Source organism: Cryptomeria japonica, chromosome 4 (assembly GCF_030272615.1).
Source record: "Cryptomeria japonica chromosome 4, Sugi_1.0, whole genome shotgun sequence".
Taxonomy (NCBI): domain Eukaryota; kingdom Viridiplantae; phylum Streptophyta; class Pinopsida; order Cupressales; family Cupressaceae; genus Cryptomeria; species Cryptomeria japonica.
Genome location: NC_081408.1, coordinates 724235981 through 724254736, shown reverse-complemented (window position 1 = coordinate 724254736; position 18756 = coordinate 724235981). Strand labels below are relative to the sequence as shown.

The following is an 18756-nucleotide window of genomic DNA, read 5'->3' as shown; positions in this document are numbered from 1 at the left end:
TTAGTTCCTCATTGTGAATCTAAAGTCAAGAATTGTATTATGAACACTTACTGATTAGATGTTTCTCTTGCTGGAAAGTGGGGCATCTAGTAAGGCATTGCGCTGAGACTGGGAAAATTTGGTCAGACTTAACAGCCCGTGAAATGAAGATATGAAATAAAAAAGACCAGAAAGAAATTTTGAGTTCACATTTTGGCAGGATTGCACCTTCAAAGGGTGGAGGGGTGAAGATGGATAAGACGGAATCCTATATCCTGTATGTTTCTCAGGATAGAGGATCCTCCAAAACCTGGGAAAATCATTGGGGAACAATTGATGGCCAGGACGCCCCCAATCCCTAAATGGATGGAGATATGGTGGGGGATGAGGAAGAATGTGTTAAAGACACTTTTGAGGGTAATGCAGGGATTAAATATTGGAACATCACACAAAGGAAAGGAAAGTAGCATTGTGTTAAAGGTCCAACCTCCACTACTAACATAGAAATGGTGCAACAAGGAGAAAGGACAACGGCTAGCAAAGCAACGGTGGAAACCATTGAAGAAGTGGAGAAAGGAACCGAAGCCTCTATCATTAAATTTTGTCCCAACAGAGATGAGCACCTCCCTCCAAAGAAGATATTAGGATTTTAAATCAGAACATCGGAGCATTGAATTCCTTTGATAAATGGCATCTAGTAAAATGGCTACTCAAGGAGTACAATTTGAATGTAATGCTGCTACAAAAAACCAAAATTAGCAAGGCTGGAAGGCCGGTGCTTGAGACATTTTCAGAAGGTTTTGGTTTAAAAGAGGTTTAGGTGTAGGTTGATTCAATAGGAGCCATGGGAGGGATTTTTCTAGTCTAGGATAATTGGAAATACTCAAGCAAAGAGGTTGAGTCCTCTAAAAAATCATTGATGTCTTAATTTTAGGGATTCAATCTAGTTTCAAGGATATCATTTTGAACATATATGGTTCAAATTTGGAAAAGGACAAGGCAAATGTATGGGGAGAACTAAAAGATTTCCAAACAAGCTATCCTAACCATAATTGGATTGTCGGTGGGAATTTTAACATTATCCACAGCTCAAAGGACAAAATTGGATGCAACTTTCTTCTGCCTCAACCCTGGAAACATTCAAGGCACTATGCACTCAACTTTCTCTTTCAGATTTGAAACCTAAGTAAAGTTGGTTCATATAGTTTAGTTGGAGGGAAGAGGGGGCTAATATCAAATCTTGTTTAAAAAATTCCTTATTAACTTGAATTAGGCAATGGAAAATATTTCAATGTCAACCAAAGTCCTCCTTGGAGCAGGTTCAGAACATTCGCCCATTTGGTCCAAAATGAGAAGGGATCTGAAAATCCAGACTTTGAGCTTAATCTGACGATTTGGTGGAAAGAGGAATGCAAAGCTTGCAGGAGATTCACATTACAAAAAAGGCTCAACACAATCAAAGAGAAGCCAGGGCAATGGGATCAAATAGTTATGGGGGATCTTCATTGAAAAGAGAGGCATGGAAGGTGATTTGAAAGACTTAGAGAGAGACATTGCACAAAGTAATCCCTCTTTGTTGTCTAGGGAGAAGGAAATGGTTGTTTAGAATCCCTTCATTTCATCCTCAAAATGGAGGAATCTTTTTGGATGTAGAAAATCTCGCACAAGGTGGTTAAAACGTAATTGGAACACAAAGTACTTTTACCTCTCTTTTAACATTAAAAGGAATGCAAACAAAATTAGGAGGATTATCCTTCCTCAAGCAATGAAATCATTGATATTGATGCCATTCACTCAAAGGGAGTACGAGTTTTGTAAGGAATTGTTAGGAGCAACCCCTAGTGGAGGATATGTAGGCTACAAGCCTACAAGGTGTCTCTTAGACAATATCCCAAGATTAGTAAGTGAAGAATATATTAAAGAACTCTTAAAACCATTCTCCTTAGAAGAAATTAGAGCACCCAACTTTTCTCTTGGGCCTAGGAAGGCTCCAAGGCCAAATGGATGCATTACAAAATTCTTCCAAAGGTTTTGGAACATTGTCGATATTGATGTTTGGAGGGTGGTGGAGTTTCGAATGAGAAAAGTGGTCTTGAAGGAACAGAATGCCAATTTCCTTGCCCTACTCCCAAAGGTTCACAACCCCAAGAATTTTGACCAATCTAAGCCCATTACTTGTGTAAAGTCACATATAAAACAATGACAAAGGCAATGGCTCTCAAGCTCAAGAAATGTAGGAAAGAGTTATCTCGAAGAAGCAAAATGGGTTTTTGGAAGGAGGCCTAGTTCTGAATGCATAATTATAGCTCATGAAACCATAAGCTCTATCTAACATAGGAAGAAGGATGAAATGTTGTTGAAACCAGACATGAATAAATCCTATTATAGGGTTTGCTTGAAATATCCCATCCAAACTCTGGAACAATTTTGAATTAGCGAGGATAGTTGCAATGTGTCTTACAATTGTATCTCAACAACCACTTAATTCATCTCGATCAATAGGGTGCCTGCAAAATACTTCCCCAAAGGTATTAGATAGGGTGATCTGCTCTACCCCTTTTGTTTATCATGGAGGTCTCTGGTATAGCCCTTAATGTTGGAATATTTGTCATTGATGACGGCTTGTTGAGTGTGCTAAGTTGCTGTTTGTGAATTTTGGTTTAGCTACCTGTGTGCCTGGTTGAGCAGTTTGAGCAGCTTGGTTACCTGCTTGAGGTGCTTGTATGCTTGGGTGTTGATTGAACAAGCTGTGTGAGTGCCTACTTGTCAGCTTTGTCAGCTACTACTTCAGATTCTTGCCATGCCAGCTTTCACCTTTCAAAGGGAACAAGTTCTTTCTAAAAACCTTAGTGGCTAAGTTTATAATTTGCATCAAATATCCTAAGTGGTGTGGAATCGTATTTATGTTTCTTTTTCCACTTTGGGTTCGATGGCTTCAACTTAGTGTAACGGTTTGGGTTTAAAGTAACCATTTATTTTTTTGAAGAATTTAAGTCCGACTACGCCGTTTTCTGGTCAGTGAATGTGATGGTGTGAATGGGCACATATCTATATCGAAGGTTGCCTTTTTTACCTTATTCATTTTTGGAAATCAATACAATAAATTCCTGCCTTCTCTGCTTATGCTGGAGGTCAACATCATGGACATGATGTCGTGTTTTGTTAAGTGGTTTCTGAAGATGGTTCGCATCTTTCTTTAACATTTTTTTTAAACTATTGCGATGGATATAACCATGGTGTATGTCCAGAGAAATTAATAGATATAATGTACTCAGAAAACATGTCTTGGAGTGTTAAAAAAAGGGCTGGACGCATATATGTTTTGAGATTGAAATCGTGGTGGTGTTGAGAATTAAAAAACAGCTTTCGTTTTTTTGCAGAATAGAGTTGATGTTTTTGAATGGAAGTGGGACGGGTTTAAAGACACCACTAAAAGGCTCAACTTTGAATATATATCATGCATATTTTTTATATGCGCAGAGATCATGCTTTCTTGATAATGTTTTTGAAAATGAGATTTTTTAAAAAACAGAATTTTATTCTGAGATAGGTGTGATGGTGGTCATAAAAATAGATTCTCTTTAATATTGTGCTGTCCAGTGTATTTGAGTGTGAAGCACTGCAGAGATTTAAAAAAATTTGGAGAGTTTTTTTATTCTCTCAAAAAACATTTTTTACTGGAGGTGTCGTATCTCTGGTCAAGAAGAGCAACTGTATTTTTGAGGAGTCTTTTTCATGTGTGAAAAAATTCTTTCTGGTGCGAATAAGATGATTGCTTTTATATTGTTTTAAGGTGCTGCTGGTTTGATAGTTTTTAAGAGATTGGGAATGGTTATAGAGCTGGTTCTTGGTTATTAGTGGAGTGCATTGATGTTCATACAGGCACGATTATCTTTAGCAGAGTTTGTATGTTCAAAGCATCTCTGTAGTGGAATTTGTTGCAGTATTGAGTAAGATGGAAGGAAGCATAATGAACTAAAGATCAGAAATATATCAAAAATCAGATATTCAGAGGTTAGTGCCTCTTTTTTTTTTATGGAGTAGGTCCTTTATCACTGTTTGTTAAGCTTCTTCAAGACTAGGTGCTGTCAGAGATCTGTTGCTTTGTAATCTGGGTTGGTGCCCATTGAGTTGTTGCCCATTGAGTTAACGAAAGCTTATTGATGCCGTGGTTTTCTGCCTGGAAGGGTTTTCCACGAGAAATCTGTGTTCATGTTCGCTAGTTGTTTCTTTTAAGTTTCATTTGGTTTAATTCTGGAAATTGTTTTTAAAAGTTTTGCTTGGAAACAATGTAGGGCAAACACTTCTTATCACATCGTTTTACTTTGGGATGGAAACAAACATGGCTAAGGTCTGAGAATTGCTATGGGGACTTAAGCTGGCCTTGGAGCATAATGACAAGAATCTAAGGTGGAAGGGGACTCTAAGGTAGTGGTGGATGGTATCAAGACATGGAACTTTGGATCATGTATGTGTCCTTTAAACCATCAATCTCAATTAATTCATAGGAGTTTCCTTATCACATATTAGGAGTGACAATTTAGTTGCATATTGGGCAGCTACCCATGGCATGAACCTTAGAGCATCTACTAACACTTTGCAAAAAATAAATGGATAAAGGATTTCCCAACAAAAGCCTAAGAGCTCCTAGTTAGTGTTTGGCCAATTAAAGGGTGTGTTTTTGTGATAAAAGGGTGGTAGACATTGTCAACAAATTTGTTCTTAGCTATCAAGGACATCTACTCTCAATCCTCACATTAGGCATGGTAATTATCATTAAAAAAATTCAATTTGGCAAGCATGCAATCTGCTTAGCATGCTAAATAATCATTCTACTTCTTAATAATGTAGGGTAGATATCAGTGCTCCTGAGGGATACATCCCCCGTGTTTTTAGCATCATCTGATAAGAGGAAACAATTCAAGGACTCCAAGATGTTTTGGAAACATCCGACATCCCTCCCCATGTTCCCTATCAGCCCCAAAAATCAGGGACATTCCAATTGTCCTGAGGATGGCTAGCCATCTCCTATAGCCCAACCATGCTTTAACTTGAACTTTTTTTAAACATTTTTTTCAATTTGTGTTGTATTTTTATCACAGATAGTGAGTGCATTGGACATTAGAGTACCATTTGTTTACTTTGAAGTTTAAAGTTATTAGTTGTGATTTTTACATTTAGTAATTAAAATTATTAAATAAAAAGTACTCCTTATAACATGTTAACATCATGCAAACAACAAAGCATTGGATGACATACAGGCAAACTAAAATTACATGACTTACTTCACAAATGATGGTCTAACTCTTTCCTTTTGTATTTTTGACACAAGAGCAAAAAGCAATATGAAGTAGCATTATATTTGATGAGGTGAACCTCAAACATTAGGCTTAACTAGTTAACTGGCCAAGTAAACCAATGAAAAAATACGGAGTCAAAGTACAGCTAAGAAAAAATAAAAAATGAATTAACTAACACTAAACTAAAAAAAATCAGTCTATCAAGTGTAGAGATGAACCCAAATAACACTTTCTCAAAATCTTTCAAAATTTTGGAGAACTTCAAGGAAATGTGGAATGTTGCAATTACTTGCGATGATCGTGAGATTTGTACTTAAGTAACAAAGGAAAATCCTTTTGAGGGAAACAATTTACTGACCGCATGTGATGGGCAAAGATGAGATGGAAGCAATGGTGAGCCAACAGCATCCCGAATGTAGGCAGCCTGCCAAATAAATTTGTCAATTCTCAGCTCTACTAAACCAACTTCTGTATAAATGTGTCTCATGGACCATAAGAACTGGTCTCCTCTAGATCATACATACCTGTGACTCTACCACTTGCGTCAATACAGTCTCGTCCTCTTCAGATGGTTTGATATACACTTCCACAGTGTCAGTTGGTTCTAAACCAGCTTTCTTTCGAAGCTTTTGAATACGATTGACAATCTGCCAAAAACAAAGAAATAAATTATTGAACTAGAAACTGTAATCTGCTAGGCGCAAAGATCAGTATTATACAGATTGCAACAAAAAATTGTACACCAATAATCAAATAATCAAAAACCAATAATAGGCTCTTCTTAACAGAGCCTTCAACGGTAAGATGTTTCTTTAATGAACATGTTCCACAAAAAGATACTTAATCCCGAATATGAATTGCATGAACAGCTAAACTATTAACTAAAAATTATTGATTTACATTAGTAAATGCACATTTATAATGCAAGAAGTCATATATTGCCATCTCAAAAACTGAAATATTAGAGATTTAAAAATAAAACCTTAACAAATTTCATGACATGTTATTCCTCCAGCAGAATAATTGATTAAAATGAAGATTCAAACAATTAATTACATATCAACTAAAATTTTCCATTTTCCAATTTGGATAACTGTCAATAAACTCCTGAATTCAGCTGTATATTCTAAGAAACTGCTGATTAACTGCTTACATACAAGAAATAAAATGAAATATCACAAATTGATATTAATGAGCCTCAAAAACTCTCAAAATCAAATGCTAACATCATCAAGAATACCTAATTTTAAAGGAACCAGTTTAAACAAGGGTAAATATGAGACAAATATATAATGAACCCTTAAAAAAGCTATTTAATTTAACTTGCCTTACGGAATAGAAATAATTTACCAATTATAAGAGCAAAAAGCAGAATAAAATATCTTAATCAAGGAACAATAAAGAAGAAAATTAATTATTTGTGAACTCACAACAAATTAAGATATGGATTTATAATTTTATATGCATAAATAATACATCAAAAAATGCTCAAAACATTTAGGCTCTGTTAGGTTTTAGATCTTGTGGAATATTTCACAGCATTGAATAGAAGCCATAAGAGTTGGCCAATCCATCATTGTAAGTGATAGAAACTGCAAAATCACAGTGGACGTCAAAACTCTCCGTCCACTTGCAAACTGATTAAACAGAAGAACTTGAGAAATCTTTTCATCCAAACCCGGCATTTAATAGTAAATACAATATACAATTTAGAATATGACCAGGCTGTATTGTTATAATCAGAAATATACATTTATAATTTGCCATTATACTATGCACATTGTAGACATATTTCATACTAAAAAATATAAAACAGACAAATTGATTCATCAAAATATATAGATCCATATGGATTTTAAGGAATTAAAAGAGATTCATGACAAAATAAATCTCATAAACGAAGCACAAAATACCTCACGAGCAACACCTGCTTCGAACAATGTCTCATCAGGGCGCAAATCCAAAACTACCAAAACATCACCTGTGTCATGGGAAAATTGTATCAAACCCACTTGCATGGATATCACAATCAAATAAAGCCCATCAGCAATTGAATCATCTCTTATTACCATCACCAGCTGCATCCATATCCTCTTTCTCTACACCATTAGGCAGTTTAAATTGCCGGAAAACCTGAAAGTTGAGGAAAGAAACCATCATTGACATTTAAAGAATTTTTGAAGTACTAACCATAAATAACACAATTTCCATCACTATGACAGAGAAATTAATTATACATTAATAATGTCTACAAATGACAAAGTCACAAAACCAAAATGGACACAGAAGTACAGCAAATTACATTAACAAACAGAGATTAAAGCACAAGCCTAGTAGAAATTCACTGTGAGTGAGAAGTACTGGATGACAATCCTATAAGAAAATAGAGTAATTCCCTTGAACCTCTCCTCACATCCATGAACCACAACCTGCAAGTTAGAATTTGTGCTCAAACATCATGTTGTTGGTATTCTTACCTCTCCAGAAGTGTTAGGTAGCCACCACAAAAATCAAAGAGCTTGCAGCAAGGAGAATCTCCGTTCAAGGTGGGCCTTTAATAATTATTTTACAACTTCCTTCCAAATTCCATAAGAGCTTACTTTTTTTGTCATGTTTAGTCATTGTTTAATCAACTAGCACTACTACCCTAGGGTCACATTATTAATTTCTTTCCATGATATCACATTTATTTTAAAACATATGAATATAGGTATATTATAGAATGCTATGGAATAATAACTTTGTGGACCAAACATTTGCTAGTTGTTTCCAAATCAACCAATTTTCACAGCTTCCTAGAGGTCGGTGTTATCTTTGGCATTCTAATGAGCGCTAGAATGACTTTAAGGCTCCTATAATCAAGTGAAATTCCATTTTTGTGAGATGTTGTTGGCCACAAAATCAAATGCTGTGGTGGGCTGACCAAGCACGGGATATAAAGGGGCAAATTCTTGTGTGCATTAAAAATCAAGCATAGAAAAATAATGTAATCGTCCAAGAAAAGATCTCACAATTCACCAACATGGCCATCTTTGAGTACACCACTAGTGGCTTCAACCATCTATTTCTAGTGACTCTATCATCATAAGAAATATCCCTCTCACTTGCAAAACAGCAAAGAATGTAAACCCATTAGAAAGGGCATTCTAGAATGAGTTGAGAGGCAACACCAATGAGCTCATTGCTTGCTGTATTTACACATCAAACTTTCTCAAGGATATTCAAGTTCTTGGTTGAAAGATCGTAAAAAATAGACCCCAGATTAATGTCATTACTGTGTATCCTAAAAGGGAAATACTTTTTAGAGTAATTGATTGTGAGGGGTAGGCGGCATGCAAAATTTATCACCAAAATCTGCATAGAACCCATTGAGGCAGCAGAGCTTCAAAACATTATTCAATTCATAATGAATGACACTGAAAATTGCAGAGCCACCCGTTTGTTGGTTGAAGTGAGATACAAGCACAAATTTTGGACATTCTGTGCTACTCATTTCCTCAACTTAATTGAGAAGTTTGGCACAGGGATCAAGTTTATAAAACAGCTCTACACAAGACCAATGAGATTCAGATGTTTGTTACTGCTCATTATATGTTACAAGCCATCATCACCTCTTTCTTGAAGTTGAAAGTTTTGAAATAAAATTTATGGAATTTCAGTATTTGTTATCTATTTTCATTTATTTCAATCTTGTTTTTATCTGTATATTTTCTTTAAAACTTTTAAACTAAAAAACAAAGTACATGATACTTGTCTTCCTCTCATCTATCCTCTCATCTCCCTCTCTCTTGTCTAATTTTCTTTTCTTGTTCCATCTCCTCCCCCTTTCTTCCTTTCGTTCTTCATCTTCATTTTCCCTCCTCCTGCCTTATCTCTTTTGCATAGTGTTCCTGCTCCTATTTGTCTTCCCTTCAATTCCCGTGTTTCCTTCTTCCATGGTTTGTAAGGTTAGTTTAATTTGTTACTTTCATTTTGTCTGTTTCCTTCATTGTCTCTCATTATTGATCGATACTGTTCAACTTCTCTTTTCTTCTCCAATTCTTTCATGATCATTTGGCCGACTTTTGCTCATTTTAAAGAATTTTTTAAGTTTACATTCTCTCGTTCCTTTTTTAATGGTTGTTTATGTTGGATTATTGTCATTGATGTCAAAGGCAAGTCAGCGAAATTATTGGACAGTAGAATGTGCCAAATCTAAAGGACTATTTTCGAGTCCCCATTGACACAGAAAGAAGAAATTATGAAATAGCACTTATTGATTTTTAAATATATAAAATTATTTATTTTTGTGCCCCACCAAAAGAGGGCCGACATGGCCATGAAGATTTTAATAAATATATAAATTTATTAAGGGGCCCAACACCTCTGAAGTTAGCGCACCAAATCCAAGGAAGTTTAAAAATTAAATAAAATTTATTTATTTCTGCCTTGGCTGACCTAGTAACAAGGGGTGCACTGGTTGGTAGAGTTATCATTACAAGATATATATAGAAGGTTGAAGGTTCATTAAAAAGCCATTTTAATTGAATATCTTTCATGTGAAAGAGCAAAAATAAAAGTTATCTATAGCAGATTTGTAAAGGACATTATTGCAAATTTATGAGAAATATTATAGCAGATTTATGAGAAATATTATAGCAGATTTATGAGAAATAGTATTGCAGATCTATGAACAAAAATTGGTAAAGGTTATAATTTTGGGGCAGATCTAAGAGATATATTAAGCATATGGTAAGGCAAATTTTGGTTAAGTATTGAGCCGATTTCTAAAGGAGAATTAGATCTGATTCAAGAAGGTGATCAAGTAATCATCACGTTATTGTTTTGGAGGTTGATGCCTCATATTCAAGAAGATTGGTGTCTCTTGCTTCGTTGGTGCTCAGTTGTGGGGATTGCTGTCTCCAGCAGGATGGTACCTATGAATTATCTAAATGGGACTGGTGTCTCCTGTGGGTTGGTGCCTATGGAGATTGCAATAAGTTTTTAATACAAGCAATATTTTCTGGTGGTTTTTCTCATGCAAGGATTTCAATGTAAATTGTTTGTACATCTTGTGTTCCTAATTGCTAGATCTTGCATATGTGTTACTATTGTGGATGATTAAGTTTTGAAGTATTACTATTGTTGTTATTAAGTTTTTGAAAAGTAAGAGTTTTTCAAGGCTTTTAAGGTTGTGAGGCTTTGATGGTGTCCCCTTTTACATCTTAGGATGGCACCCTTCTATTATATATTTTCAATTTTAATAAAAGTTTGTTTTCTTCAAATGTCCAAAATGCCTAAGCCATCCTAGTGCCAAGAAGGCATGCCCACAAAGGAGAATGTCCCTAAAGACATCCTTCTCTATAGAGGCGTCTTGTGCAGAACCGCATGTTGAAGCCAACTTGGCATGTCCCTAGACCTCTTAGTGTAAAAATCTCAACTCAAAATTAGACATTAAGCGCAACCTAATATATAAGAAGTGTTCTAAGTGCCTTATGTGCACACAAGAGGGGTCTACTGTCAAAAAGCATAGTGAAGATGTGTGCAATGACCAAAAAGTATGCCTTTTATAAACCTGAGCCATGGTAACTTCTTCAAGACACTAAGGAAGACCATTAAAGAAAGCATTCCTAGAATTTTGTTGGTTGTTGATGACAAATTCCACAAGCTCCATTGTTGGAATAGGTATCATACACCGTGTAATCCTAATGTTTGAAATTAAACATTAATTTTGTATTTATTTATTAATTACTACACCCCCAAATTTGGGTCATCCCACTTGGGGTAGCAAATTGCATTGCATAGTTGATCGATTCAGTGCCACTGCCTGATAAGATACCAGAGATACATTGACAAATTTCAGCAGGTACATGATACAAAGGATGCTGCCATGTTGCTGATGGACAAGGTCTGATAAGTGATGATTTAGCTCTTTTTAGCTATTTCTATTTTTGGACCCTTATTTTCAATTACATCTATTATGGATCAGCTATTTTTAGATGGTCTTCTAGAAGGCCTCCATTGAGAGCCTAAATTTAATATTGCTTAGTGGTAATCGTAGGCTTTTTGAGATTTTCTTGCAGTCATTGTTAACTTGGATCATGTGGCTTTGTATGGGAATCTCCTTATTTGATTCATAATATCTTTGTGTATGGGTTGAGAAATTTCCACCTTTGTGTTGTATTCACACTTTTTCAGTTCATGCCTTTAGTTGAAAGCAGAAAATGTTTGTTAATCGTATAGTTTTCCATTTAGGCAAAAATCACAAATCCTCTTGTCATGTGCATAATTAGCCTTGTGCCTAGCTTGAGAGCAAAAAGTAAGTTTAAGTTTGTTAGTGTTGCATACTCACAAAAATCCTGCTGCTTCTAGGTTTATTTTGGTTTTAACTTTTATATATAAGGGAATATTATTAGTTCCTTACTATTCAAAGGGGAACTTCCTGTTCATATCCAAAGAAAGATTTTACAATTTTTCATTGTGTTGTCCTCAAAAGGACAAACTAAAAAGCTAATTCATTTGAGCGGAGATTTGAGTGTAGCAGACTAGCTTAGTTGCCTAACTGTTTGAGTGACATTTGATGTTGAATAATCAATTATCAACTGTATTCTATATTTAGTTTTTGTATATTTTGGGCAAATGATCAAAATACTTGCCTCTACTTGATATTTAAAAATATGTATATCAAGGTATCAAATGGTGATGGACCAGTAGCTGTAAATTTCTTTCACATTCTACAGCTGAATTACCAAAAATGTGAAGCCTCATATCACATAAAATTACACATATAATTCAGTATATTATAAGCAATACCTCACAAACAGCTATACATTCTTCCAATCCAACAATAAAAGTTACAAGCAGTTAAAGCTCTGTTCTCAGAGAGGTCAGTAAAAGTGTATATTAAAAATAATCAGACTCTTCCAACTATCAGTAACACCCACGCCATGTGAGAGCTTTGAAACAAATCCATCCAATGTTGTCCCGTCCTAGGGCCAATCAGTGTTTGAAGAGCTTGAAACAAATCCATCCAAAGTTGGATTTATCCTGTACCATGACAAACATTTATTGTACAAAATACTAGATTGCAAAGTTTCAATCTTAAAACACAAAAATCAACCAGGAAGCAAAAACCAAGGGAATAACATATCTAATCTAACCTTCCAGCTATTTCCAGGAGGTCATAAGATAAAACTCAATACTAATTTGTATGCTAGCTAACATTTTCTATTTATAATTACACTCTACCTTTATTTCACTCAGCTGTAGAGTGTGTCCAGAAAATGTTACTTCTCCAGACTTTTCAAATGCTAGAATGCTGGCCTGTCCCATTGACTTCACTTCCTTGGCAACAACTCCCATTGCCTTTCCCAGTCGTTTACCTAATGCACTGCATGAAGAAGGCACTTTAAATACTCTTAAACTGGAGAAAGAGGACCAGATTTAAATAATGTTAGAAATGACAAATAGTAACAGAAACTGCACCTAAAATCCGGTTCGGCTCGCAAGGTTGCATATTTTAAAGGATCATTACAGGGTTTCACAGATCTGACATTAAGTTCTTCTCTGACATACTGAGAAATTGACAAAATGAATGATAAGTTCCTGAATACTCCTTTTAAATAAAAAGATATGAAAACGCAAGACATCCTTAAGTTGCACAAAAATAATGAGCGGTGAACACATCCCAACTTAAACGAGAAGCAGTTGTACAAATACTAAACAACAATGAGTTATGCCTTTCAAGAAATAGTATCCAATTATTAATATGTTCTTAGCTATAACATTAATATATAAGTACCATACACATGTTTCACTTCAGAATCTCAGATTAAAGATTCACTAAATGTTATTAACAATTACTGTGTAAAGAGCTTCTCCAAATTTGAGAATGGGGCTCTGTTGATCTTAACATACCATACTTCAACTTTCGAGGAAACGAAAAAATGTTTGCTTAAAATACATGCATATCGTGGTGAATGAGATAACTTTCTTTAAATTTTATATGAAACATTAGCATTGCTATGTACCCAAAGACATGATATTTTAATGTATATAGTTGGATGGAGAGATGACAATATGTAGCACATCCCTTAAGTTAGTCATATTAGGTCATGAATTATATTAGGTGGTTTGGAAGCCTACATGGGTTTAGTGGTTTACTCCTCCATTATGTTAATAGGAGGAGGCCTTTATACAGAAGGTGAATATCATTGTAACGATATGTGAAAAGTATGATATGTATTCGGGATCTCTTGGAGATATAACATGGAGTGGCTTCTTCCATAAGGACATTAGGACATCATGGTCCACAAACATCTCATGTTGCAGGTGATCTATCTTCTACATTACCTTACTGCACAATCATTATCTGTTTGGACTTTATTGAGTGGTATCAAAGCTAAGATTTGGACAAAGGTGAGAATGATACTTTAATTTTGAAAACTACACCGAAGTCCTTCAAATGGCCATCAATTTTCTACAATATTTTTACTTAAGTTGGTGGATCAAATTAAGAATTCACAATCCAAAATTTAGCTTTTGATCAATGATTCAATATTGAGCTATTGCAATTTTAGGATTTTAATAATTTTGCTCTCTAGGCCACAAATCATGGAATTTTCTAATTTGTTTACATATTTGGAAAGCTCGTCAAACTAGAAAATTCCATGATTTGCGGTTATAGAGCAAAATTATGAAAAAAACTATTTTTGGTTTTTGAGGCCAACAACATTCTGAAATGATCCAATCAAAGTTGTGTCAAGAGTGTGAATATAAAAGTGATCTATTTTTTCTTTAAACCATAGTTTCAATACAGCTTGTTCATGTGTAGCTAGGTTGGATCCTTCTAGAGCCGACCAAGTACACTTAATGGCTAATTGGCCTGTCGGCCTTAGCCATATTGATGGTTCAATTTGACATATAAATCTTGGTTGAGTCTGGCCCTAAATGGGCGGTAACATGTAACTTGTAATTATATCTTGCTATTAATATTGGGCAAGACCTATATATAATGTAACTTGTGGATAGGACAGGACCTATATATAAATGTAACTTGTAAATGATCATTGATCTGACCCTATATTGGGCGCCAACCTTAGATTATTATGAATTCAATTAGCAAGGCCGGCCTAAGGCTTCTAGGTTAGTTTGTCACATATATATACAAAGTCATTTACAATCACCAGATACACAATCAGAAAATCATCCTCTCATGATCAGTAAATTACTTCTGCTCATTCACAGCGAATTTGTTCTTCTAATCAGCGAACTCATTCATGGTTTCATCTAGGGCTGGCGAATACATCTCTGAGATCAGTGAACTGCTCCTAGGGCTGGCGAATACACCTCTGAGATCAGCGAACTGCTGCTAGGGCTGGCGAATTCACACACAAGGGCAGCAAACTTGTTCTAAGGACAGTGTATCACCTTCAGACCTAGCGAATATTCTGCATCAGATTGTGAATTTCTCAGAGAAGTGTTGTTCATTCTGCTGTGTGCCCCAATTCGGGTTATCTGCTGATTATACCACTTCATGTGTGAAGTGAAGTTGTAAGACTTATGCTGATGTCTGAGTTAATACAAATTTAGACTTTGTTGCTGGGTTTTTCACCTCCAAGAGGGAGGTTTTCCCAGGGTACTGCTGTGTTATGTGTGTTTCATTTGTTATTTTCTGCTTACTGTTATCAGTCTGATCTTAAAATTAACAGCTTCCTGGTTTTGATGGAAGCAGAGATCCATTATAATGGTGGCATAACATAAAAGAGCTTATGGTCAAAATATATGATTTGTGCTGTTGCAGATTGACATGTGATAAATTGTTTTGAATTTTGTAAAAATAGCCTATTAGCAATTAGTGGAGATAAATATTGTTTAGATTGTTTTGAATTTTTTGTGAAAAAATACCCTGGTCTTGGTAATCCAGCTTTATTGACAAATATTGAGAGCTTCTGTGAACGAATAAATTGAAAAATGATTAGAATTCTGAGCAACAAAATAACATATAAATTCAAGAACTGAATTTTTGAGAATTGGCTGATTCAATTCTTATGATCAGAAGGCTTACAAAATTGACCACTGCTACCAATTAATGACAGTAATATTTTTAGAATTTATAATCAGAACAGTAATATTATAAAGAAAAGTACGTATAAAAAAAATATATAAAGAAAAGTACGTATAAAATTCCGAGTGACAGAATACCAATCAAATTCAGAAACAACTGAACTTTGGGGCAGTCCATTCAATTATTATGACCAGAATGCTGGCTAAATTGAGGATTGATACCAGTTTAACAAAGCATTTTTTTCTGATTGTGTATCACAACAGCAATATTATTATATTACCCAAAAAATTGAAGATGATATACAAGTAATCACCAATCTGACACCCCACAGTCCAAAATGTACAATTTCAGAAAAAAAAACTATACTCGGGAGTAAACATGGAAAAGTTATTTCAGTCATTTCACTAACCTCTCCTAATTTCCCAGTTATATCCTCGAGGAACTCCTCATCGGGATGAACTACGACCATCTCTCTGCAAAGTAAAGTACAATGAATTGAAGAAAACTGGACAATTATTCAATAAAAATCTCATCATAGTAACTGTCTTCTAGGCTTAAAATGTATATAACCTGAGAGGTGTTTTCAAAGGCTTATTGTGTCGTTCCCGTATATTTCGAGCCAAATCAATGACAGTCGTCATTCTTGTAACACTTTGTTCAATGCGTTCCTCTCTCTGCAATCACAAAAATAATTTTGAGAATATAGAGGACCACTATATGATGGCAAATTGTCTTGAATGAAAGTTATAATACACTGACCTACACCATAACAAATTTATACGTAAGAACTGTCCAAAAGACTTAGTGTAAATAAAATTTGTGATACATTCATATAGAGGAGACCCGAGTTAAAATCACCACACTACATCAAAGCAACCTACAACCCAGAGCACACCTTCAAAGTGTTTACAATAAAGTGTTTTGTACTAATAAGCCATATGTTTACCCGGGAAAGTAAGCCCCTCATTTATGCCCCCAATCAACAGGGGCCCAGTGATGTCCCAAATTACTAATAAAAAATGAGTTAGATAAAGGAGCTTTACCTTTCCTCCAACTTCCGGAAAACTGCAATAATGTATACTTTCCTCTGCTCCAGAATCAAGAACTTTAACCAAATTTTGATACATGGCTTCAGTAAAAAATGGAGTGAACGGTGACATAGCTTTGCATGTAGTCAGAAGTACCTGCAGATCAGCCAAATAAGGTAAATTAATTATTTAATCCCTCATTTTTTCCTTCAACCCTAGGAAATAATTTCACAAGTGACATAGAGATTCAATAAAATAATTCAGTCCCATAAAAATTAAGAATATTATTTGATCAGACAACACAATTTATAATCACTATGTTAGAAACATACATCTTTAATAGTCTTGCAACAAAAGTTAATGTCTAGATCACATGAATGTCTTGAATTTTTGCATCAACTTGATCACAAATGCATCTTTCAACTACCACTTTACCTTTTGTCATTTAGACCCACACTTTGATCTCAACAAAATATATATCCAACTCCTGCACTAAGAAACAAGAACTTATTTTTTTTAATTTAATAGTCCTTGAGACATTGTAATCTTCTACACAGATGGTTGCTGCCCTAAAACTTGCTAGACTGATTTTACTCATAAACACCTCCATAGTCTAACCGTGTTCTTTAATTTTGCAGATGTGACCATTTGGTAAGGGTTGGAATTTTAGAGATAAGATAACACAAGTCCTTATTGGAATTGGTTTGCTCTTCATCTCTGAGGATGCCAAATGCATGTGTCTGATATCATATTATTCAGATAGTTCTCTCAATAAGATTAGCTTCTTGTGACAAAAAATCATTTTTATGGTTGCATTTTTCTCCTAGTATTGAGGTTGCAAATTTTGGCAAGATAGGTTGTCTTGTACCAAAAAGGGCAAAAGAAAATATATGAATGTACACATACACATGGATCACTAAGAAGGATCTGTCGTTAATAGTAGGAGGGCATACATCTATATCCTTTTAAAGTGTACTTCGGCAATTGTAATTTGAAGATCTATTGACTGGTAAAAAGCTTCTTTTTTTGTGGGAAGGGTCGAGTATGAGGGACTTTTCTTATTCTTTTTTTCCATTAAAAAGGGCCATGTAGTTTGACTTTGTGTTTTTTGTTGTATTTCCATACTGATCTTTTGAGTTTAACTTCACTCTTCAGATGTTCTTGTCATGCCAATATTTTCATCTCCTTACCAATAAATGACTACATATCTCCAGACCACTAAAAATATGGGAACCGGCCCAATTCACAACTGAATCCAACAAAAAACCATTTTGTTCCTCTCCTGCATCTGACACCTTTTGCTATGGTTTTTTCCTTCAAATAGCATATCTACATAGCTGTAAGGTATGGCACCAGCCATATCTTCTTTGGCCATATTCAATGTCCTATTTGACTTTCTTAGTTCTTGCGGCTGTGGTGTATAGCCTGCTTCATGCAAAACCTTTAATTATGGCAAAATGTTGCAAAAAGCATACATATCCTATATAGCTAGGATACCAGGCATTTTAGAAGTCATCACAAAATTGTCTGTACTTTTCGATTTTTCTATTTACAAAATCCTACAGAGTTTTAAAATTGTGTCAAAAAACACATCATAATTTAAGCTGAGAAAAGCATTACAAAAAGTTTTGAGTTTCATGTTCTCTATGTTTCATACAAAATGGATTCAACTCCAACAATGTAAAACATATAAACATTTTGTTAAGAGGCCCTTGCTGATTCTCTTGCATGGCACTTTGGGTAGTTTCTCTGACTCTAAAATAGAAAAACTCATTTCTGCTCTTCCATGCTTCTAATATTTATACTTATAAAACCATTTTGGGAATTTTTGTCTGTATTGACTAATTCTTTTTTACAACTTTCACGAGCAGTCATTTCTTTTGTGAGTATTATATCATTAACATCAGTAAGAACACATAAATGGTAACACAAAGCACAGAAGCACCTCTGAACATTGTTAGTACTGGACCAAGAATGCTAAGAAATCAATTTACATCCCAAGCCTGTTCCAATTTGGCAAATTCTTTTTCTTTTTAAAAAGACATATCCACTGCCATTAATAATACATCATTGGCCTTCTCTGCACATTTTAATTTCAAATTTTAAGTAAAGGACCATAATACAAAAAACAATGTTCTCACATGGTAAAGAGTTGAAAGTGCCATTCTGCAATCCTCTTCCCCTGTTCGTCCTTTCAGCCGCTTACGGTTAAATCGTACATAGATATTAGTTAAATTGTCAATGAACTTCAGAAGATATGGTACAACCTGTGTAGAAGTTTATAAATAATGTGAATAACCTCACACCTAATCTTTAACTCCAGCAACATCAAAAAAATCCCAAATTAAACCTTAAACTACTAGTATGCAAATCTAGTGAAACAGATCAAATAAATTATGGTGGT

At 34.8% G+C, this 18756-nt stretch overlaps 1 protein-coding gene across 3 annotated transcripts in view; it reads right to left on the bottom strand.

The window, feature by feature from the left end:
• LOC131027470 (isoleucine--tRNA ligase, cytoplasmic) overlaps positions 1-18756 on the bottom strand; it is a 150382-nt gene that overhangs the window by 27911 nt on the left and 103715 nt on the right. For all 3 annotated transcript variants that reach the window (XM_057957549.2, XM_057957551.2, XM_057957550.2), the window contains exons 16-25: positions 18494-18619; positions 16368-16508; positions 15895-15998; positions 15734-15797; positions 12744-12832; positions 12507-12648; positions 7349-7412; positions 7193-7260; positions 5804-5926; positions 5638-5703 (exon numbers count right to left, since the gene is read on the bottom strand). In XM_057957549.2, coding sequence (XP_057813532.1) covers positions 5638-5703; positions 5804-5926; positions 7193-7260; positions 7349-7412; positions 12507-12648; positions 12744-12832; positions 15734-15797; positions 15895-15998; positions 16368-16508; positions 18494-18619 — 987 coding nt within the window. The remainder of the gene's footprint in view (positions 1-5637; positions 5704-5803; positions 5927-7192; positions 7261-7348; positions 7413-12506; positions 12649-12743; positions 12833-15733; positions 15798-15894; positions 15999-16367; positions 16509-18493; positions 18620-18756) is intronic.